The sequence below is a fragment of the Gouania willdenowi genome, chromosome 19, assembly GCF_900634775.1.
Source record: "Gouania willdenowi chromosome 19, fGouWil2.1, whole genome shotgun sequence".
In the NCBI taxonomy this organism is placed as follows: domain Eukaryota; kingdom Metazoa; phylum Chordata; class Actinopteri; order Blenniiformes; family Gobiesocidae; genus Gouania; species Gouania willdenowi.
The window spans coordinates 8,962,621-8,986,572 of NC_041062.1; the positions used below are offsets into that span (position 1 = coordinate 8,962,621).

General features: G+C 41.8%; 2 protein-coding genes and 1 long non-coding RNA gene across 10 annotated transcripts; 2 read left to right on the forward strand and 1 right to left on the reverse strand.

Moving 5' to 3' along the window:
- Window positions 1-70: 70 nt before the first annotated feature.
- Window positions 71-9,400, forward strand: a1cf (apobec1 complementation factor). 6 transcript variants are annotated; one of them, XM_028475459.1, is made up of 13 exons: window positions 71-209; window positions 1,939-2,089; window positions 2,162-2,296; window positions 3,067-3,209; window positions 3,382-3,620; window positions 5,374-5,535; window positions 5,668-5,765; window positions 5,889-6,026; window positions 6,089-6,233; window positions 6,533-6,780; window positions 6,870-7,006; window positions 7,731-7,867; window positions 8,766-9,400. In XM_028475459.1, exons 2-13 carry the CDS (start codon window positions 1,988-1,990, stop codon window positions 8,912-8,914), a joined length of 1,833 nt encoding a protein of 610 aa, XP_028331260.1. In that variant the 5' UTR covers window positions 71-209; window positions 1,939-1,987; the 3' UTR covers window positions 8,915-9,400. The 6 variants fall into 6 exon arrangements, with proteins under 6 accessions (XP_028331260.1, XP_028331262.1, XP_028331261.1 ...); XM_028475461.1 differs by having other exon boundaries at window positions 6,557-6,780; XM_028475460.1 differs by having other exon boundaries at window positions 3,067-3,197.
- A 5-nt stretch (window positions 9,401-9,405) lies between these two features.
- LOC114481083 (SUN domain-containing protein 1-like) lies at window positions 9,406-21,718 on the reverse strand. 3 transcript variants are annotated; one of them, XM_028475457.1, is made up of 21 exons: window positions 21,503-21,718; window positions 20,619-20,715; window positions 19,352-19,518; window positions 19,131-19,157; window positions 18,211-18,354; window positions 18,003-18,116; window positions 17,763-17,825; window positions 17,238-17,333; window positions 16,635-16,730; window positions 15,636-15,687; window positions 15,511-15,563; window positions 15,265-15,440; window positions 14,007-14,204; window positions 13,825-13,917; window positions 12,516-12,779; window positions 11,718-11,975; window positions 10,951-11,035; window positions 10,767-10,882; window positions 10,482-10,649; window positions 10,318-10,410; window positions 9,406-10,250 (listed from the first exon to the last, which is right to left on the reverse strand). In XM_028475457.1, exons 2-21 carry the CDS (start codon window positions 20,699-20,701, stop codon window positions 10,134-10,136), a joined length of 2,463 nt encoding a protein of 820 aa, XP_028331258.1. In that variant the 5' UTR covers window positions 20,702-20,715; window positions 21,503-21,718; the 3' UTR covers window positions 9,406-10,133. The 3 variants fall into 3 exon arrangements, with proteins under 3 accessions (XP_028331258.1, XP_028331257.1, XP_028331259.1); XM_028475456.1 differs by having other exon boundaries at window positions 14,007-14,219; XM_028475458.1 differs by lacking the exon at window positions 16,635-16,730 and having other exon boundaries at window positions 14,007-14,219.
- On the forward strand, window positions 11,883-18,415 carry LOC114481086 (uncharacterized). Its single transcript, XR_003676210.1, has 4 exons — window positions 11,883-12,844; window positions 15,333-15,577; window positions 16,468-16,780; window positions 17,767-18,415. It is a non-coding gene; the product is annotated as an uncharacterized LOC114481086 (long non-coding RNA).
- Window positions 21,719-23,952: the final 2,234 nt, after the last annotated feature.

Consider the following 23,952-nt stretch of genomic DNA (forward strand, 5'->3'; position numbering starts at 1 on the left):
GCAAAGGCCCTCCTGACAGAGATAGCAGCAGGTTAATGATTAACATTGACCAGCTCGTAAAGCTAACACCAAGACAGTGAACCTTTGGAGTTTGATATGATGTGATCACACACACAGACACACACTATGATGACACGTGAACACACACACACTTGGTGCTCAGAATGACACAGCTCTGATCGGAGGAGGTGATCTCTGAAATTGCTCAGGTGAGTGTTTTTTTTTTTTTACTTTAAATTGTACACACACACACACACCTTTAATTCTGACGACTGCGGAGCATCAGGATGACAATGCCACACAGAGCCGAGCCACACTAATGTGTGTTAATGAGCAGTGTGTGTGTGTGTGTGTGCAGTCCATAGGCCTGTTCTCTACGTCAGAGGAGTTTGCATGTTCTCCCTATGTGTTGAACTGCTGACTATGGCGTCTGTAATGAGTCCAAACATACATGTAAAACTGCAGTGTGTGAGTGTGTTAGTCATACTAAAGATTTATTCCTATTGTTTATTCAAATATTTAAAAAAAAATCTATTGAAAGTAAATTAATTCAGATTATTTTGGTTTTTCATTCTAATCGTAGCATTTATTGTACCACTAATAAAACTAATACATGAATTAATATTAACCATGTTAATGGAAATATATGTTGAGTAGGTGTTTAATGATCCATCTCATTTTCAAACAATTATTGAATATGCAGAAATAACTACAAATTCTGACTAATCAAAACTTATTTAAAAAGTCGTATTGTGATCAGAATCCAAACATTGATCAGAGACAAACTGGTTTCACACCATTTTAAACTATTTTCCACACTGTGGAAGCAGAAAATGTTCCTTCACAATAAAGGAAGTATTGTTATTAGTAATATTAGTCCTTTATACTCCAGTGATCCATGAATACAAACAAATGGCAGATTAAAAACAGGATGCCAACTAAAGGTTAAAGCGATTATTTAATGTGAACGTGTGTCACAGTGAGAGCTTTGATCCTCAGGATGAAGCTTTGATGTTTGTGCTGCGTCTGTCAATCATTAGTCACTTCTTCATCGCTTCACACAAACACTGGTCAGAGTCGGAGCTTCTGTACGACTACAGGAGACCGCCTCCATTAACACTAATCACAACCACTTTATCAGAAGTACTTTATTTATCCCAGGGGCAATGTCCCAATAAAAAAACATTAACACACCATTAATACCACCTTCATAACCATTAACAGTCTTAATACCTCACACACACCTCATTATCACAGATTATCAGCCTAATAGCATTCTATTAATACTACATTTGTGATCAAAATCATTTTTTAGGCTGATTTAGCACAATTTCAGTGTGAGTTAAGGTGTTTTCAGGGCAATTTTGTGCATTTTCAAATTGATTGAAGGTGTTTTTAAAGTGATTTTAGGTATTTTCATATTGATTCAAGACTGATTTAGGTCTTTCAGGGTGACTTAAGACGTTCATCGTCATCCAAGGCTTTTTCAGTGTGATTTAGGGTCATTTATAGCATTTCAAGAGTGATTTAAAGCATAGTCAGGGTGACTTAAGGTGCTCAACGTCATCTAAGGCTTTTTCCAGATTGTTTTAATGCATTTTCCAAGGGATTTTAGGTTCTTACATATTAATTTAGTACTTTCAGGTAGACTTATGGTGTTTTCAGAGTGATTTAGTAGATTTAAAGCATATGCAGAGTGACTAAACGCTTTGTCAAAGTGATTTAGGGTGATTTATTGCGCTTTTTTAGGTGATTTTAGGTGTTTTAAAATTATTTTAGGTAGTTTTTAAAGTGATTTAAGTCTTTCAGGGTGATATAAGGTGTTTTCAGAGCGATTTAAAGCATATTAAGGATGAGTGAAGTCATTCAGTCATCTAAGGTTTTTTTATATTGATTGAAGGTGTTTTCAGGATGATTTAAGTGTATCTTATCTTGCAGTGAGCACCCCTAATTTCCCTGATTCTCATATCGCTGTCAATCACACCCAATGGAAACCAATCAGAAAGCGGCCAAAGACGGGTTGGCAGGGACGCAGAAGGAGGCGTCGCTGCGAGCGCTCATGCAACGAACCGGATACCAACTCCGTCAGGTGAAGCTCCGCCCCTTAGAGGCCACAGGAACCAATGGGAGCGTCTGTAACTGAAAGCTGTGCTGCTTACAGGAGAACGGTCAGAGGCGCTTCGGTGGTCCTCCTCCAGGCTGGGACGGACCCCCACCAGAGAGAGGCAGTGAGATCTTTGTAGGGAAACTACCCAGAGATCTGTTTGAGGACGAGCTGGTTCCTCTGTGTGAGAAGGTGAGGAAAGAGTGATGACCAGGCCACGTCTTTGAAATTGATTATTCTTTATTTATAGAAAACAGGAAGTTTTAACAGTTACTGCAGAGTCTGACTTTTGTTGCTGGTGGAGAAAACACAAGCATAAATATACACAACAGAGAAAAGAAAGAAAGAAAACGTTTCCTCCTTCCTGATGAATGCCACAAAAAAAGAGAGCAACTAGAGCAGTGTTTTTCAACCTTGGGGTCGGGACCCTGGAGTTTAAATGAGGTTGCCTGAAATAAATATTAATTGATAAAAAAAATTATACTTTCAAATTTTTAAATTATAACTTTTTCAAATTAAAACATCTTAAAGAAATGAATTTTATACTTTTACTAGCCAAATATAAATCTAGTTCGAATAAAATGCAGTAAAAACAAACATGATCAGAAACTAATTCTAAATTTTGGGGTCACCAAAAATTGTTGATACCAAAATGGGGTCACGAATCAAAAAAGATTGGGAACACAATTGTGAAAAAAAAAAATGTTCTTAAATCATATGATTAACTACTTTTCTTTCTTTTTTTGATCTGGATTTTTTTTTTTTTTTTTTGGGGGGGCGTCCTAAAATAGTAACAGATGTAAAGACCCCCTTATTAAAAACAAAAAAACAATCCAGACCACAAAAAAAAGTTAATCACGATTTAAAAAGTGTTTTTCTCCCATTACTGGCTGTCTTTTGGCCCTAATCCTCTTCTGTTACGATTCCCTCATCCTCATGACTTTTCTTCCTCCTCGCTTCAGTTTGGGAACATTTACGAAGTGAGGATGATGATGGACTTTAACGGGAACAACCGAGGCTACGCTTTCGTCACCTTCAGCACCAAACAGGAGGCCAAGACGGCCATGAAGCAGCTCAACAACTACGAGATCAGGTCAGCGTGCGGGTAAACACACAAACAGCACCTCTCTAAATAAGACTTTAGGCCCCGCCCACACACCTCAGTCTGTCCAATCAGAAAGTCCCTGTGCAGCAAAAACACCTGAACCAGTTTGGTTATATTTCTGTGGTCCACTCCTTGTGAAATATAGTAAATGGCTTTCCTCTCTGTACCGAAGGAATGGACGCCTGCTCGGCGTGTGTGCCAGCGTGGATAACTGTCGTCTGTTCGTGGGTGGGATCCCAAAAACCAAGAAGCGCGAGGAGATCCTGACAGAGATGAGGAAAGTCACCGAAGGAGTCGTGGACGTCATCGTGTACCCGAGCGCTGCAGACAAGACCAAGAACCGCGGCTTCGCCTTTGTCGAATACGAGAGTCACAGAGCGGCCGCCATGGCTCGCCGAAAACTGCTGCCAGGTAAGAAGGAACACCAGAGCCTTCGCATGGGTTAGCTTAGCATGTAGCGGCGCTGGTTGGAATGACAATATAATAATGACTATAAAAGAGGACATATGATGAAGAATCCAATGTTTTTGAACACGAGGTAACTTGAGTGTCCACCGGCACACAAAATGTGAAATAAACCCATCCAGTCCTTTGTTTGTGGTCTGCGTAAGTGCTCCGTTTCAAATTTTCACAAGTTTGTGAGTCACAAGCTAAATCGGGAAAGAATACACCCTCCCCTCCGCTATCTCCACCCATGGACTCCACACCCAACTTGATGAAAACTTTTGTGAAAGTCCACCATTATTTTCCTCGCTAGTGAAGGAGTGATAATAATTCAAATCACATGATCATTGTGCAAAACTGCTGATCAATTAATAAAATTAAAATAAATGCACTCAATGCGTACAGTGGCTTATCTGGCACTGCTGGAGGATGTGGTCCACGGGAGACTCTGGAGGGAGTGCATCTTCAGAGAACTGCAAGACCTATAGGCAGGATTCCCCATGAGGATGAAGTGCTGCGATGGGAGAGCAAACGCAGTGCTATGGGAATGCGGACGAGGCTGCGGTGGGAGGGCGGACGCGATGCTGCGGGACAAGGAGGTGTCCCCAGCCTTACTCACCCAAGCCACAGCACCACCGACCAGTAAACACCCTGGGACTGATGAAAAATATGGTTTTACTTGAAATTAAATATTGTGAATTACATATAGGTGTTTTACTACCTGATCATTTTTATTATTTCAAATAAGGAAATACAATTTAATCCCATGCTTCTGACGCATAGTGCATCCGTGTCCCCCTCAGCCTCCGTTACAACACAAAAGGGTTCCCCAATGATCCTCCAGCTTTTTGCCTGAGGCTGAGCTCCGGTGCGCCCTGTTTAACAGTAGCTCTTCTTAACTCGTTTTGGTACACCCCGCGCAAAAGAGGGGCAGGGGAGGGGGAGATCTTTGCAACTCCAGGGACACACCCCCCAAAACGGTGCGTTCTGAAAGAGCTGGTTTATACAGGGTCATAAACCTCCCCTGTTGCTTGATTCATGTTATGTTTAGACCAAACCCCAAGACAGATATTTAGATCACAGAGACATGTTTAAAAGGTGTAAAATGGGTGTAATACAGTATGTCCCCTCTACCAAAATAAGGGAAACCAGGGTCCCCACACTTTTATCACAATTATTTTATTTTTAAGAACTTTTTCAAAGTTTTCATGACTTACTTCTGAATCACTAAGATCTATTCAAGGCCATTAGAGAGCAAAGAGGAGCGAGACTTTCCAGTGTACCAGAAGTCTGCAAGTGTGCCACGCTTAGTAGCAAAAATGTGGCACAGGCAAGTTGCGTCCATAACTTGTCAATCATATAGCATCGTATAATAGCGCAATTGCTTTGACAATGCATATTTTCCAGGCATTTCTAAAAGTTTGATATACCCTTCCGACCACTAACGCTCCCAGGCTTGTCTCAGCAACATGCAAACTAACTTATCTGCATGAATTTGTGAGATCTCGTGATTCTGTCGGAATGATGCACTTTCACTTTGAGATAACGCTTAACATCTTTGGGGTTTAATATATTTTAATCATTAAAATAGGCTATATTTCCATTACTTTACAAGACTGGATAATTGCTTTTTCAAATTCCATTGCTTTTTCAGGAATTTCATGACCGTAAGGACCCTGTCAAAGAGCCACTGCAATTACTTGCTTGTATCCCTGAGCAGGACGCATTCAGCTGTGGGGCCACGCAATCGCCGTGGACTGGGCGGAGCCTGAGGTGGAGGTGGACGAGGACACTATGGCAGCGGTGAAGATCCTCTACGTGAGAAACCTGATGCTGCACACCACTGAGGAGACCATAGAGAAAGAGTTCAACATCCAACCAGGTAAGGACATGTCCAAAACAGTGACGTGACCTCCCAAGAATCAAAGAGAATAAGCTTTGCCCCCATGTTTTAGTTTAGCAGACAAACGTTTTTAAAGGCTTGTGTAAGGAAAAGCTGATGTTTGTGTTGTAGGAGCGGTGGAGCGAGTGAAGAAGATCAGGGACTACGCCTTCGTCCACTTCAGTCAGAGAGATGACGCCATAAATGCCATGAAGGCTCTGAACGGAAAGGTTGGACTCTTTTCCTCTGCATGACTCGAGAGAATCAGATTTCATCTGGCGATCTTTGAGGGCTGACGGTGTCGTCCAGTGTTCTGATTCAAACCCAACCTCTCATTGTCTTCCCTGGTCCAGATCGTGGACGGTTCCCCCATTGAAGTGACTCTGGCCAAGCCGGTGGACAAAGACAGCTATGTTCGCTACACCAGAGGAACGGGGGGTCGAGGGGGGGCCCTGCTGCAGACGGACTACACCACTTACACCCTGGGACAGGTAGGACCCCAACGTCTGTGACATCAGAGGAGATAAATGACTTCCATCACCTCCATCCTCAGGTTTACGATCCCTCTGCAGCGTATCTTGGTGCGCCGGTTTTCTATGCCCCCCAGGCATATGCCGCCTTACCGGGGCCGTTCCGTTTCCCCGCCGTCAAAGCCCCTGTGGGAGGTCGAGGTCTGATCCGGCCACCGTCAATTCGAGGTGAGGATGCTCTTTCTTCTGTAAACGTCCATCTGAGTGAAATCAGGTCACCGCAATGTTTGCTTCAGCAACAATCAAACCAATCAGAGGTCGGACAAATTCAGAAAGTCCGTCGATTCGCTAGCCAAGTGTCAATCAAACCAACTGCCTGCAACTGCTCTGTAGCTACTGATGAGAGTATACAAGACGTTGCCGTGGTTACCACTGTTCACTCTGATTGGATAATTGTGACTGATTCTGCCTCCCGCTCAGATTTCCCGTGATTTGATTGATTTCACTGCCTTTTCGGTCTCCTGTAGAAATTTACATGACTGTACCTGTAGGGGCTGCCGGGGTGCGGGGGCTGGGTGGGCGGGGCTACCTGGCCTACACTGCAGGGGTCGGGGCCGTAGGTCGAGGAGGAAGTGGCGGGAGCGCCTCCTACTGCCTCAAGACAGACAAGCAGGCAGAGGAGAAGCTGTACGACCTGCTGCCCGGGATGGAGCTGACGCCCATGAACCCGGCAGCCATGAGCCTGAAGACCGCCGCAATCAAACCCGCGCCACAGGTAACACTGCATGCCTGCGCTAACGCCGACAGCAGCTGCTCTCACGGGGTTCTAATGTTTTCTCTCATGCTGTGGTCCGCCGGGTTCAGGTCCTGGAGGAGCTGTGTCAGAAGAATAACTGGGGACAGCCCGTCTACCAGCTCCACTCGGCCATCGGTCCAGATCAGAGACAACTGTTCCTCTACAAGATCACCATCCCCGCTCTGGCAACGCAGTACCCAAATGTGTGAGTACAAGTTAACTAACCAAAACTAGTTGTCAGATGCAGACAGAGGATTTATTTGGCCAAAGGTGTTTGGGGAACAGACCGGTCTGGGATTAGGAAGTAAACAAGTTTTCAGCATGTGTCAGTAAGTCTGCTGCTGTTCAGTGCACTCAGGGTTATGCATGATGCTGATAGCGGTAGTCATAACCAGGGTTCTCGCCAGCACTGTTGAGCGTAGGGAGCCTCTATGCTGTGATTTATATCCCCTTTTCTGTTTTTTTCTGCCTTTTTTTAATCGATACCGTCATCAAAACAGTTGCACACAAAAGGCACTTCCAAGAGTGCATGGATTGTTTTAACTCTTTTTCAATCTGCATAACTGAGAAACTCATACATAAGCCGCACCCTCCATTTACTACGGGTGATTTGCTTGGATGCTCCTGCCTTCACCTGAGGACCCCTGCAGCCACTTAGCTGCCCAGATATTGCCTGTGTACATCTGCTTTGTAAGGGCTCATACATATTCGTGCAGATATTTAATACTCATGCACTAAGCAATCCCCCCTACGCTGTGAAAAATACCCGGTGAGAACCTTAATAAGGCAGAAGCCTTGGTGAGTGCCATCAGTGTATGATGGTATCTGGCCTGCTTAGGGCAGTCTGACCAGAACCTACCTGGAGAGAGTTCTGTAATTACATGTCACTCGGCCCATTAACCCTTTGCCGTGCGATGGTCTTTCCACAGACATCCCTTCACACCAACGAAGCTCTGCACCGCCGTGGACGAGGCCAAAACTCACGCAGCCGAACACGCCCTGCAGACCCTGGGCGTGCAGACGGAGGGCGCCACAGACACCAGCTGTGCCTCCGTGACCTTCCCAGGTATGTGAAGGTCCGTACCAAAGCCCACTAACACTTCAGTCCACCTCACACTAACAAACCAGTAGGAAGCACCGCAGCACAGTTCCAAACCAGTATTACTGGTGTATAGTGGTTTTTTGGAGTCTTTGGGGGTTTACAAATTGATTTCAGCTGTTTTCAAAGTGATTTTAGGTATTTTTATATTAATTTAATACGCTCAGAATGATTTTAGTCTTTTAGGCTGAAACAGTGATTTCAGGTACTTTCAGAGTGGTTTAAAGCATCTTCGGGGTGACTTAAGGCGTTCATAATCATCGAAGGCTTCTTCAGAGTGATTTATGGCACTTTTAGGGGTGATTTCAGGTGTTTTAAAAATCATCTGAGGTATGAGTGATTTAAGTCTTTCAGTGTGATTTAAAAATAAATTCATTTTATTTAAAAGTGCCTTTAGGCCACTTTACAATAAAAACAGAATAATAAAAACAGTGCAATTCATTATAAATCAGAATACAAAAAAGAAAAAAAACAATGAGATTTATGATTTATGAAATGAGATGAAACATTGAACTATAGAGAATATGCAAATAGGTAGAGATGGGTTTGTAGTTTTAAGGTGTTTTCAGAGTGATTTATCAGATTTTTAGACAGAATGATTTAAGGCTTATTCAGAGTGATTTAGGGCAATTTATGGCACTTGTAAGGGTGGTTTCAGGTGTCTTAAAAATGATTATAGATATTTTCAGGGTGATTTAAGGCATATTCAAGGCATCCATAGTCATCTAAGGCCTTCTCAGATTGATTTAAGGCGTTCTCAGAGTGATTTAAGGCATTTTAGAGTAATACTGGTTGAGCTGCTGCGCTGTGCTCTGCTAGTTGAACACACTTCTCAAGCCTTCGACCTCTGGGCGTCTGTGTGCAGGTTACACTCTGGCGAGCGGCGCGTCGCCGGCTTCTCAGCTGAAGCAGGCGGTCTCTCTGGGTCAGGACCTCACCGCATTCACCACCTACGAGGGGTATCCAGCCTTTGCCGTGGCAACGCGCCACGCTGACGGTTACGGCGTTTTCTAAGGATTCTTGCTGGGTTTTGTACACGTGAGCTCTGATTGGTTAATGGGGGTCACGTGGTTCAGCTTCAGTCAGTTTTTCCCTGAAAGATCCAACAAACTCCACCCACGTCTCTCTCCTTTCATCCAATCCCGTCCCTGCGTTCAGTTCAACCCACAATGGAGCAGCTGTGATTGGCTGCAGACCTAATAGTTGTTTTGTTTACATCGTTTACGTCAGATTTAAAATGGCACGTGACTGCCATTTCTGAGTCTTTTGATAGAAGTTTAGAAACACTGAGATCCCATTTGTTTGCTAAGCAGAGCCAGTATTAAAGTGTGTGCTGCACTTAAGGTTATTTTTGTACAATGGCAAGTTTTAAAGTATCACTGTGACCATCAGAGTGCATTGTGGGTATTCTGTCCTGTTGTCAAGGGGAAACCGCTTTAAAGAAAATAAAAAATAAATCTAATTTAATGGAAAATAAAGAATCCATCCTGAGACACAAAAGGTTTGTCGTTTGTGTTTGAAATGCTGATGTTTATCAGTGAGAACAAACCGTTTCCAGGTTTCACATTTTAATTTATTAAAGTTCACTTTAAAAATATATATATAAAAATGACAACGTTCCTCAAGTGCAGTAATTTAGGAAGTGACATCAAAACCTGCATTGTACTTTCAAAATAAGAGTTTCCCTGAGGTAGCCACAGAGAGGGCCTTTTATTCTGAAAATCAGCTCATCTACACCTTCAATTCCTATAGTGATTGCAGGTAATTTCAGAGAGGTTAGTGACTTAAGGCATTCATAGTCATTTAAGGATTTTTCAGGATGATTTATGGCACTTTCAGAGGTGATTTCAGGTGTTTTTAAAGTGATTTAAGGTATCTTCATATTTATTTTACACGCTCAGAGGTTTCACCTTTTAATTTATTAAAGTTCACTTAAAAAAAAAATACAAAAATGTACAACAATGTTCCTCACGTGCAGTACTTTGCACCATTCTATTTAGGAAGTGACATCAAAACCTGCATTGTACTTTCACAATAAGAGTTTCCCTAAGGTAGCCACAGAGAGGGCCTTTTATTCTGAAAATCTGCTCATCAACGTCTTCACTTCCTGGAATTCCAGCCAATGAAAAGCTTTCAAGACCCACATTTAAATGATAAAATCACAAATGACACACAATAAAACACACACAGACTGAAGTTCACGTTACATGGACCAAGGGCTGCTGTGATGCATTCAGGTGCTGCTCGGCGTTCCGTGTACTCTGAAGCGATAGAGGCAGGTGTAGACTGGATGACCCCAGTTTGACAAAACCTTCAGCTCGATGATATGGAACGTTTGGTGGTTCTCCTCCTGTGGTACAGAAGAACGTGAGGGTCAAAGCTTCAGGTTGTGAGGGTCCTCTTCCTGCTGGACTCACCATAACGCTGAACGTCTGCAGAGCGTCTCCATCCTGTTCGTACGTAAACGTTCCCAGCAGCGTCCCGTCTTCCTCCGCCTCTCCATGTAGACCCTGAAAGAAGAAGAGGAAATGTAACTCCGAAGGTTTTCCATGTGGCCCCACCCTCTATGGCTAAGCATTACATAGACTTCAAAGTCTCGCGGTGCGCTGAGCAGCTTTCCGTCTGCCGTCAGCGCTTTGGGAATGTGCTCCAAGCTGAAGGACAACGGAAGGATCTCCATGGAGAGCCTGATCACCAGGAATCCCGAAGAGCCTCGGAAAGGCCAGCAGTTTCCCAAATGGATATTAGGCTGGAAGAACAGCAGAAAGGAAACAGAAATACTTTCAGAATAAGACTGAATCATTTCAATTTGTACGTCACGTTAGGAGCTGGATTTACAAATACTGTGCGTATGTGTGCGTGAGACCTGGATCACGACCCGAGGACTTTGGGAAAAATACCACAGAGGAAATCCGAAAAGAGTGAGCAGAGCTGTGTTCGTCTCGTACGTCTCAGAGCAGCGAGTACTAAGAATAGTGCCCCCTGCAGGCAGACACACTGCAGCGTCAGTAAAGATGCGCACACACATACACACAAACACACTTTCTAACCTCCAGACTCCAGAGCGTAGTCGGCCATCCCGGTTCGGTCCTCGGAAAACCTCCTGAGAGCATCAGAAACAATCAGACGGACTTCCTGGAGGAAACAGACACATCACAGATGTATAAGAATGATCTGTTCATGTCCAATAGAAGACAAACGTCTCCACATTTTGTCTGTGCAGCAATAGTTTCATATTCTAAAATAAATGTTTTTGTTGTGTTGTTGCTGGTTTGTGTAGTTGTGTGTCCTTTTTAAGCTGATTTTGTGTATTGATGTCGTTTGCTATTTTAATTTTTGGTTAGGGAAGAGTCCAGTAACACTTGTTATGGTTAGCACGTAGCCTTACTGTCTGGTTAAAGGCAAAAGGGGCAAGGCTACTGAGTCAAATTAATAAACACATAAACCAGACATGGGCAACTGGCAAACCGGGGCCACATGTGGCCCTCAGTCAAATTTTTGTGGCCCCCAAAGCAAATCCCCAAAAATTGTAATTCAATAAGTTTTAAGGTATATGAAGCCCCCCATAATACACAAAAAAATTAAGAGAGACTAAATGACTTATAAAACATAAAATGACAACAAAGACAGACACAACAACTACTTAAATTAAATGACTACAAAAAAAACATCAATTCAACACATTACAGAATAGCTCTTAAGACACACAAACTTAAGACAAACAAAAAAGACCAAACCATTTTCTCCCACTGTATTAATATTCTCTGATTTGCATTCTGTAGCTTTCATGTTTACACCGCCATGACTCCGCCCTCACCTCTGATGTCACTGCATCCGCAGCGGTCTCCTCGGAGGTCTGTACAGTGTCCCTGTGGACCCGCTCAGCACTGATACTCAGCAGGATGCTCTGCTTCATAGACAACAGCGCCTCCTGCAGGTCTGAGATGCTGACGTAGCGTTCAGAAATCCACTGCAACAGCGACTCTGGCGTTACGGCGTATCCGCTCGCTGACTGACGGCCGTACAGCAGAGTGAGGACGTGGGGGCGGAGCTGAGAGGAGAGCTGAGTGGAAACCTGCAGAGAAACAGCAGTAGACAGTTCAACACAGGGGCGTCAAAGTCATTTTAGTTCAGGGGCCAAATACGGACCGGTTTGATCTCCTAAAAATATTGTGGAGTTGCATTGAATTTGTGAATTTGAGATGTCTACAACTGAATTATTGGGTAATTTACACAATAATTTGTGTTTTCTCTATCATTTTTACTGTCTTCTTTGTAATTTGAATGGGTTTTGAGGGAAAAGTTATTTCCACAATTTTTAAAAAAATAAGACTGCAGCCCCAGCAAATATTAGGTAATTTGATCAAATTTGTATATTTGGAGGGACAAAGATAGCGACAATTAATATTTGGTAATTTATGCAATGACTCGTGTTGTCATTTTTACTTGTTACTGTGGGCCGCATTGAATGATCTAAAGGGTCGGATTTGGCCCCTGGGCCTTGAATTTGACATGTGGTTTAACACCAGCTGCTGAACAAACATCCTGACCCAGGATTCAAAATAAAAGCAGGAATCATTCAGGCTTTTATTGTGAAGCATCAGCCACTCCTCACCATCTGCTGGATGGCGGTGAGCTGCAGACACACGTCCTCACACTTCAGACTCTTCACCTCTCGCTTCACGTCTTCCAGAGACGTTTCCAGCCGAGAAAACTCGGCCAGCAAAGCATGATGGGAAGAACTGAGCCCGGCCGCACTGAGGAGGTCAGAGTGGGAAGAAGTGGAGATGCTGAGAGGTGGAGACTTTGACGCTGAGGGAGGATACCTGTGAGCAGTCGGGAGCGTTTGAGTGGATGCGTCACCGCTCTGCTGCAGCTGCTGTAGGAGAAACTACATTCATGACTTCTACACAAACAAACAGAAGAAAACTACACCTTTAAAAGGTAATCTGAATCGATTTTGGGTAATGAATTTGATCAAATATTGAAAATGGGTTTTTCCAAAACTAAAATCGGAATTCAATCTTAAATTAAATCAGGATCAAACCCTCAGCTTGTATTGTTTAAAACTTTTTAGTAGGATTTGGATAACTCTACAAAAAAATAAAAAAAGATTATTCTGATCCCAGCAGTGTGTTGGATTTACGGTAGATATTCAGGAACAAAAGGTGATTTAAATTGAACTCCAACTGGTCAGATAAATTACATTTATGACACAGTAGATACATTTATTTATTTATACTTTTTCAACTGATTTTCAAAGCATACAGTTGAGTTTATTGACTAGTTCATACTACAGACCAATAAGGTGGAATTAAAATAATCTTCTCAAAGACTGTTCAATTGTAGCTTTAATTAGAAAGTTGATGTTTAAAAAAATACAGACAATTTTTGAACAAAGATTTTTGGATGACAAAAGCATCCCTCATTGCATGTCCGGTCACTCTCTCATTCTGAGAGAAAGTCAAAGGTTTATTTATTCATTTTTTATAAAAACTGTTTCAAGGTTGAAATTTTAAGGTTGAATTTGAAGCATATGGAATGCATATTTGCTTTTTTCCCCCTCTTTAGATGGGGCAGATTTGGTCTGGCAAATATATATTATTAAATGTATTTCTATTTTCTTTTCATTTCTTCAAATAATTACCATTTGAGTGACCCCATGCTGGCCATCTACAACACACTATTTTTACACACATAGTAGCCATCAGTGTGATATGCTGTTTGATTTTAGAGCGCTCGTGATCTGGATTTTACAATCTTAAAAGGTTTGGATCTGGATCAGACTGATCTAATATCCATTTTTGCTTTGAACAACTGAGATACGGATTACGTGTTCCAGGATAGTAAAAGGGGATTTAAAATCCAGATTACACTTTTTAAACAATTAGGCCTTAGTGTTATCCTTGGCTAGTATTTCTAACCATGCTGGCGTCGCTCATTGTCTCCAGCAGCAGCTCAAGTCGCTCCAATCGTTTGTCTTGAGCAAACAGCTGCTCTGTGCTCTGCTGTCGCGTCTGAAACACACAGAACACGCAGAGCGAGACAGCATCAGTCCGTACGACACCAAACAGAACGTATGCCCTGAGAACGTGTCCGTCCTCACCTCCTCCAGCAGTGTCTGAACCTCCTCCAGTCGTCGCTCCATCGTCGACTCAACAAACATGTGACGCTCCTGTTGGAGCTCCATCAGCAGCTTCCTGTTCCTTAGCTCCGCCCCCCGACTGCCGAGTTCCACCCGCCGCACCAGAGCATCCAGACGACGCTCCAACGCTCCGAGCCGCTCCGACTGATCCTCCGTCACCTGAGGGACAGAGATCTGAGAACGTCCCTGCTAGGGATGGGCCATATATCGTGATTCAAGATATATCAAGTTTTCTATTTTGTCGATATAGAAAATGACATATGAAGACGTATCTATATATTTTTTAACTTGTTTTTATTTGTACAAATCATCACATCATAGAAGTATTTAATATTATTCATAGAGTCCAGTCAACAGTGTCCTTTACCATTTGTCCATATTTTAGGAGTGTTTGATTTCTCTACTTCTCAGAACAGCAAGACAAGCTCAGTTAGATGGATTGCTGAGTGCGTCCTAATCCAGACCTTACCCTAAACAAGTCACACTACAGAACTCACTTACACGTGCTGTCCCTTAGAGGAAAAAAAACCATAATTGTCACATATTGTGCAGCTGTTTGGAAATATTGTAGCAAATTTAGCCCAGAATTGTCTTTCTGGTCAGACTTTGAGTTAAAAATATCAATTTATATGGTATATCACCGTTGAGATAAAACTATTGAGATATAAGTTTTGGTCCATATCACCCAGCCCTAACTAAGGGCACTATAGTTGGGAAAATTGAACCTCATTTTACAAGATTTTGGGATAAACACATTTACAGAATAATGATGCTGACAAGTAAAAAGGCAATTATCAGAAAGTGGATGAAGGAGGAGGTACTAAAGGTTGACAACTGTATTCAAGTTATGCACAATTTATGTGATGGAAACGTAAATTACTCCATAAGGCTAGATTTGGGAATATTCGAAAACATTTGGGAAAATTGGTTAAAATATTATGGTCTTCTTACGGAAAAAAACCTAATAAATTTCAAGTATTAAAAAAAAAAAAAAAAAAAAAGGAATAGAAAAACGAACACACCGATTCCATTGCTACAGAAGTTAATATGTACTTTTTATTTTGTTTTTCGGTTGTTATTATGGTTTTGTTTTTATGTTTATGAATAGGTACGTTCTATTGTTTGTTTATTTTTTGACTTAGAGAAAATATGAGGAAGAATGTAATTTTTTATTTCAGGATGATGTCAGTAAAAAGGACTTTAAAAAGCCATTACCTACCTGTTGTATGGAGATTGTATGCTGAGATGTTTCAATAAAAGCAGACTCTGCCGCCTTTATCTTCTCAGCTCCGCCCCCTGGTGGCCTGCTGGAAGTCTCTGGTACGTGAGCGACGGCGCTCTGTTCAGAGTTTTTCGTGGATGGGAAGACGAAGCTCAGACCGAAGCAGCAGAGCCCTGAGAGCATCGAGAGTCAGTCTGACCTCCAGCTGTGACATCACTACCATCATCGATCTGAGGCACTCACAGATCAGCAGCAGCAGCAGAGGGATGACCAGCAGGGGGCGCCACACAGCAAACCTGAAGAGTAATGAGTAAGTGACGTGATTTAATATCTTAAATATTCAACCTGTGGTTCACAGTCAAACTCACGTGTCATGGCAGTGAACGCAGAGCCGCCGAAGGTAGCCAATCAGTGTCCCACCTGCACACAGAGGGGGCGGAGTTAGTGATCAGCTGGAAAAACGAAAAGGTCGACGGAGGAAAAGCGACGAGTCGGCAGCTCTGCATGCAAGAGGAGGGGGCGGGGTCAGAAGTCAGAGAGTGCTCTGAAACACCACGCCGCGAGTATTTAAACAGTGAATCCATGCAATAATATTCTCAAATGTCAAACTAATGTGCAGCAGAAACAGATACAGTGCTGTTTGCTGCCCCCTGCTGGTCAGATCTGGTTCTGTATTTTATGGAACTGCAGCTACTCTTACTGAATAATTAATAATTACATTATTTATTTTTGAAGCACTGTGCTGGTTTAATGTGTGCAAGAATGAATGTATGTTTGAGATGTTGGGATCAGGATTGAACCAGGAGAAGAAAAACTGGTTTCTGTGGGTGTTTCACTGTGTATTGAAGATTACGTGAGTTTCATGGATCAAATGAGCAAATGTTGATTTTCTACTTGGTCAGTTTCTCACTTAAAACTCAGAACTTTCAAAGGTGAAGAATCAACAGAGATATTTAGCCTTAGTGTGCTTCAGGTTTTTGTCCTTGTAGGTTGCAAATGCATATTTGGAAACTTGAAAGTTTCATCATCCTAATCATACTTATAGTATATAGTAGAGAGTATATACTCATTGTGTGTAGTGTATAGTAAGTTAGTATGCTATTTTGAACAAAGCCATTTTCTCTGTAATAACAATTAACCTTTATGTTCAATAACTAATAAAATGATGTCAAAGCAGTAATTTTTTTTGGTCCTTGTAAGGTGTGTCCAGAAGATCAACCAAACTGGTTCTCACTAACTGGAACCAGTTCTACATCTAGTAGCAGCAGCCCAGAAGCAGCAAAGTGTTCTCTTAAAGAGGAGAAAATTCGGGGTCAAAGGTCAGAAGCAGGAGAGCAGAGTCGGATCGGCTCAGGGCGGAGCTTAACCTGCAGCACATCCAACGCTCCACACGTAGCATGAGAACCTGCAAACCACAGGCCACAGCCAGGACAACAGTGTCCCAGTCCCAGAGAGTACCTGGCCTGGAGGGAGGACAGACAGCAAAGAGGACTACTGACCTACTGACCACAGGGTGTGTGTTAATGATTTATAGATGTCTGACAAAGATTTACATTAAGCTATATATGTTAATGTGAGTTAATGGGATCCTTCACTGTTTTTACAAATTTGGCCTAAAATCTTCTAAATGTCCTTATTAGTAGATTTATGTGTAACAAAACACATTATTATGATCTAAAAAGCAGGCTGAATGCTTCACTCCAATAGAAAACAATGCAATATTTACAGGAAAATGGGGCCATGTGACATCAATCACATGATTTCAAGTTGGAGGAAAAGGCTCTAAAACTGTGAGATCCCATTTTAAAAGTTAATTAAAAGAATATGATGCAAAATTATGTATTTTTGTTAGGCATAGATCTACTTGTTTTTAGGCCACATTTGTATAAACAGTGGAGGATCCCTTTAGTGAAGTGTGGTAAAATAAAATCATCTGAGCCACTAGAGGGCACTAGTATTGGGGATTTAACCTGTGAGCAAGGCAGCGCTGCACGTCAGCTCCAACAGTCTGGAAACCACAGAAGAGCCCACAACCTCCAGGCGCTGCTTCTCCTGACAGTCGTCACCTGCGGGCGTCATCAAATAATCAACGAACATTTAGCGCACACACACACACACACACACACACACACACACACACACACACACACACACACACACACACACACACACACACACACACACACACACACACACACACACACACACACACACACACACACACACACACACACACACACACACACACACACACACACACACACACACACACACACACACACACACACACACACACACACACACACTTACTTCAGTTTAGGGAAACAGTGAAAATATTTAAATCTTCAGCCTCAAGAAACTCAAATGTTACTTGAAGTCAAACTTTGTAAAAATTATTAGACGTTGTAAACGCACCCACACACACACACACACACACGTAAGCACGAGTGTTGATTTGCCCTGAGAGTGAGTGTGTGTCTTTGTGTGCTACTCACACAGAGAGTCGTGTGCGTGTCCCTCGTCCTCTGGGGTCATTGTGGCGTCGAGGTCACAGGAAGCTGAAACAGAGCGGACAAAGGAACAACTCACCTGGAAGCACCTGAACACACCACCGCTGAGTCAGGGTGATGAACAGGAGACGGAGGAGTTTGCATGTTGCCACGGAAACAGCCAAAGGAAGGTGATGGGCGTGCCCATCAGGTGCAGAGAGACACACACACGCACACAAACACTACCTCCTCCTCCGTCTGTGACCTTTGACCTCAGCCACGCCCAACAGGTGAGTACAGGTAGTGACAGAAAGTGGGCGGCGGCTCTACTGGATCTCTGCACCCCCGATAGTACGACATCTGGAAAAACAGCAGCCAATTAGAGACCAGAACACTCTGCTCCAGTTCCCCATCCAGTGCTCTGCTGATGATGATTTCAGTGGGCGGGGCTTGCCTGTGCGGCTGCGTCGGCTCCGCCCCCTGGTGTAAATGGTGCAGGTTTCCGTTTCCTCAGAAGAAGAGTCGCAGTAGCTCCTACAGGGTGGCCGTACGTCTGCTGTGACGTGGGCAGCAGTCTGCTGGGACACGATGGCGCCCCCTGTGAAAAAAAAAAAAAAAAAAAAAAAACACAAGCTTCAGTATTCCACGCTTTAAAGAAACAATAAAGATACGAAGTGTGAGAGCAGCGAGATGATGACCAACTCTAAACGTATCATTAATTAGGGTTGCACCAAAATTTAAATTCTTGGACAAAATAGAAAATAGTAGAGTAACTTTATTGATCCCACAGTGGGGAAATGTATTGTCATGACAGCTTAGATAAAGTGCAAAAAAAAAAACAACAGAAAGCAACACACAGAATACCCAAAATGAGAATACCCAAAAAAATATTCTGCAAATTATTAGTCTCATTGCATTTCTGGCTCTGAATGTCTACCAACTTCACTAAAATTAAAACATTACAATTGTATAAATTAGGATTAATGCTTCAAAGAATAAATCAATTAAAAATATGAAAATATTTATTTAGCACTGACATTCCAACAATGCACAATATCAAATAAAAAATGTTATGTTTAACTTGTCCCCACTCATACATTAATTAATATTGTACAGCCCTATAAGTGACTGAGCTGCTGGAAGAGAGTTAAATTAAATATGTTCTCTCTTTAAAACACAAAATGCATTAAAGTTCTTGATGAAATTCAGCTTCTCTGCTTTATTTATTATCCAAGTATGTTCTTGTTTTGTTCGGCTTTTTTCGGTGAGAAAAGTGTTTTGGCTGAAAACCAAAAATGCACTTTTGGGCCATTTTCGGCAGAAAATGTTCAGTTCATCACTAGTTTTAATGGTTTGAGGAGGAGTCAGACTCACCGTTAGCATCGACGTCATGATCCAAACCTGAAGAGGAAGATCAGAAACATCAGAGGAGCCCGTTTACACTTTGTTCATTAGGACTGTCGTCATAACGCTGACTTTTCTGTATCTTATGGTTGATTTTGTTGAATTTGATAATTATCATAAGGATTATGCTGTAAAGTCAGAGTTATTTAATAACTCGCTTTAATCAACAAACTGTCATCGTGTGATCGTACCCCAGAAGGACTGGAGCAGCGTGGATTCCTGAAAGGAGGATTCATCCAGGAGGGACGAGAGCAGAGACGCATCAGACACATCACTGCTGCTGCTCAGGAGAGACGACCTGCCAGCAGGAGGACGGAGGAGGGACTCAGAGAGGGAGGAGCGACGGAGACGCAGAGACCTAAGGAGGAGAGGAAAGAGTTAGAGTTAAAGAAGGAGGAGAAGGATCAGAGGAGGAGAGTTAAAGAGTTAAAGGAATTACAGAGTCAAAGGTGTTAAAGGAGAAGGGACTCAGAAAGGGATGAGCTACGAGACCTAAGGAGGAGAGGAAAGAGTTACAGAGTTAAAGACCGTGTAAAGCATTCTGACATTTTCTTCTTAACACATTAAATAGGTCATAAATGTATTCCTTAAAATATGTACAAAGCCATTCAACCAATTAGAATGTAATCGTGGAGCTTGGCTTCAAAATCGGTGTTTCAAATTTCTGTGTTTAGGATTTAATGGGCGGGTCAGAAATCATAGCTGTGCTACATAACGGAGCCATCATTAGCATAAATCCGACCTTGCTGCTGAAGCACACCAAACTTCCACGGCCTCTAGTGGGCGCAATTTGCCCCCCTTGTCGAAAGCACATACTAGGACTGAGGGAAATAAATCGCATCCGCTGACGCCACATTTTCCATGAAATGAGCACTTTTATACATCGCAATTTTGTTTTTCTGTTCTCATGGGCACATATTCGAACTCGAGCGGAGCAGACCTTTCCGCTGATACCTCGTTTGACCCAATCCGAGCATTTTTGGAAGCACTATCGACGATTGAGTTACTTTCACACTGTTCTCCATAGACACAGTACACTCCCATAATACACGGAGGCGGCGCCCTTTCCGTGTGTGGGCGTGGTTCCTGCACCTCAAACTGACACGCCCCCACCCAAAGTGCTTGTTTTTCATGATTCTGAGACCTAATTTTATATACTTAGCGATTTTTTTATCTTTCAAATTTGGCTCAGTGGTCAATGACACGTTTCTGTGGTGTGACAAACTCATAACACACATTTACTTTTGCTTTACAGGGTCTTTAAAGGTCATGAGTCAGAGGAGAAGGACTAGAAGAGTTTAGTTAAAGAGTCAAAGAAGCTAAAGAAGGTGGAGCAACAGGGCTGCATGGAGTTAAAAGAGTTCAGATTTACAGTTAAACATGATAAAGAGTTAACTCTTAAAACTCCAGATTCAATCGCTTAAAGTTAGTTAAAGGAGTCACTAACGAGTCACTAACCTGCTCCTGCTGGATGCTCCCACACTGAAGGAGGAGCTGCTGATTGGCAGGCTGTTGTCCAATCGCAGACTGCATCGTGACATGATTCTGCCTCTTCCTACATAAAAATGGAGGCTTAAATCTCTTAATTGAATATAGGTTTCAAACAGCATCAAATGTGTAAATCAGTTGTTAAATATTAAAGGACTTATTTACAATAACAAATTATTTATCAGCACACACAAAATCCCTGTAACTCCTTTTCACAATGCTAAGGTTTGAGTACGCTAATCTGTTAGTCCACATTAAAACGTATTTGTGAATAATATACAATGGGGGAAAAATAGCTCCCACCAAATAATTCAGATTATGAATAAAGTTAAAGAAACTTCTTAGAACCATATGCACAAATTCTATCCAGATTAAAAAAAAAAAAAAAATTAAAAAAAAATTGCATTAAAATAGGTTTGAAAAAGATATTAATGTAAACTGTAGCTTTTATAATGATTGGCCTTAAACTATTGTTCACTAATTTTGTAATGCAGAAACGAAAAAATGTGTCCTTTGGCCTTTTTTGAAGAATGTATGCTAAATAAAATTTCTGTGTACCAAAATCAAACAAATCATATTACTTATTAACTGGTTAACCTCTATTTAAGCGATAATTTCCGACCTTTTAAGGACTTCAACATCTGGGCCAATCAACGCACAGGTATTCAGAGCGACATCCTCATGGACCAATGAGATCCCGTGATGGGGAAATAAATGGAGATGCTAAAATACGATGCTAAAGCTCCAATTAGCGCTTTAAACGCTGCCGTAAAACATTAACTTAGGTAATTATCCGATTCATTAATTAAAACTACATAATACGATAGTTAATTAACAGGACCAGCCAGACTCACCTTCAGCAGGGCTCCGTTTGAGCCGCGGTACTTTCCACAGTTAGCCAAACAGCTAGAGCTGTAAACTTCCCAGAATAAAGTTTATCTCAGGTCAAAGTTTAAAAGGCTTCAAAACCCGCTTGAAAACGCAAAATTTAACCAAATTGATAAACAACAAACCGACATTCAGTCAAAGTAGACTCAGGATGTCAAACCGTGTTCGGCAGGTGCAGGTTGAGGGTTTAAAAACAGCAACAGCGCCTCTGTGTGGCCAATAATATACACTGCACTCAATCAAAGATCGTTCTCGCAGGATGATGGATCACCCGGTCTCTGATCTGATGGACTTCATTCATTCAACACCGTAAAATGCCACCTCACTGCATTTTATTTACTTTTAAAAACCTGTAATAAGTATTTTATTAGTTTGGGATGGATTTTACTCTTATTTCAATATAATGTATTTGTTTTTGTTTTTTAACATTTGTGATTGATTTTTATTTTCACTTTGACTTGATTATTTTTGAACATGTAAAAACAAAAACAATAACACAAGGAATGTCACAAAACAAGTCAAAAACACAGAACAAGAAGATTTCAATAAAACATTTATGAAATAAAAAAGTTTGACTTATTTAATCTTACCCATCTTATAATCAGTATAACCAGTTAATTTATGAGCTACTTAACAACTTAACCATACCAGCCTGTCATTGCCCAATCTCATTAGATCTAGGAAGCTAAGCAAGTCTGGGCCTGCTTAGTAGTTAGATGGGAGACCACTGAGAATTCCAGGGGCCACAGTGAGGTGGCAGTCACCCCAGTGGTATCTGTCATTGTGTCCTTCGGCAAGACACTTCACCCACAATGCCTAGTATGCCTGTAGTGTGTGAGTGAGTGTTGGTGATCAGAGGGGCCAACGAGGCACTATGGCAGCCTCGCTTCCGTCAGTCTGCCCCAGGGCGGCTGTTGCTACATTAGTAGCTTACCACCACTAAGTGTGGAGTGAAAGAATAATGCCTTAATTCTGTAAAGTGCTTTGAGTGTCTATATAAGATCCAATGCATTATTACTGTATATACACCTATATACATAATGTACAAACAGTAATATTATATACTACCCATATACAAACTATAATTATAATATAGGCTACCTATATACATGTAGCATTTATTAAAAAACTTAAAGCAATAATAAACGTTTTGACTTTAACTTTTAAAGTATTTGAAATGTGAGAATAAAGGATAAACTTTAAACTGATTATTCAAAGACGGAAAAGATTTCCTGAAAATAATTTCTATGCCCACATAGATCTAAACCACATAGAACCAAAAATGTGTCAAAACCCCCGTAGTGTTGTGGTGGTCAAGACCGGTCTTGGTCTCGAGACCAAATTTTAAAGGTCTTGGTCTTGTCTCGGACTCTGAAGCATTTTGACTCGGTCTTGTCTCGGACTCGGGCTGCCCGGACTTGGGATTTTCCGTCAAGACCGTTCGAGACCAGCACTAATTCCTGCTATTTTTAAACTTTTTTATAATGTGATAATAACACGGAGAAGAACGGGATAAAACAATCCTTTATTCATTAATTAATCCACCCAGTATAATGACCACAACCTTCCTTAATGTGACTGAGTGACGTGTGTGACACTCATACGTGTGTGGCTACGGTGTCAGTTTGGACCGCGGAGCGCAAGGGAGATATGAACTAATCACCGGTAAAAATCCCAGTAAAACTCCAGAAAACAATCACCATGAATAAATATTATCTCCCTGGTAAAGACAGTAGCTCTAACAACTGGTAAAATTATAAACTGGTGATATTACAGCCTGTGAAGGCTGGATAGGGGACGCACTTACTCTGCTTCTGGGTCCTAGTGCCAGCCGAGCGGTAAAGCCTGTTCCGTTTACCGTGTTTACTGAGGTCCGTGTGTGTTTAAAAAGTCCGTGTGTGTTTAATAAGTCTGTGTGTGTTTAATAAGTCTGTGTGTGTTTAATAAGTCCGTGTGTGTCCGTGTGAAAGTCTGCATGTTTATGCCTCTGTCCATCCACTCTTTTCATTATATCCATGTCTTTTAAGGCTTTATTACATGTCGGCTGTAGTCCGGGCCGCCGCCATCTTGGTTTATGTCGTCACCAGCGCGTCATCGCCGCAGAGTTGCATTAGCACAGAATGAGTCAAATAACTGTAAAGAGGTCTTATATTAGTCTATTTTCTTTTTAAAGTGGTGTTTTTTTGGTGTCTTTAGACTCCAATTACATGTATGTATATAATATGTTCCCCACAATATAAACAGGTTCACAATATAATTATTTTTTCTAGTTTCTGTTTCCACTGTATCCAGAATAATAATAATTCTCAAAAAGAACTATTGATTAATTTGTCACATGACTTTTCCAGGGTTTGAGTTTGTTTTATTTAGTTTGACATCTACCTGTAGCTCTATGTTTTTTAGACTGATGACAACT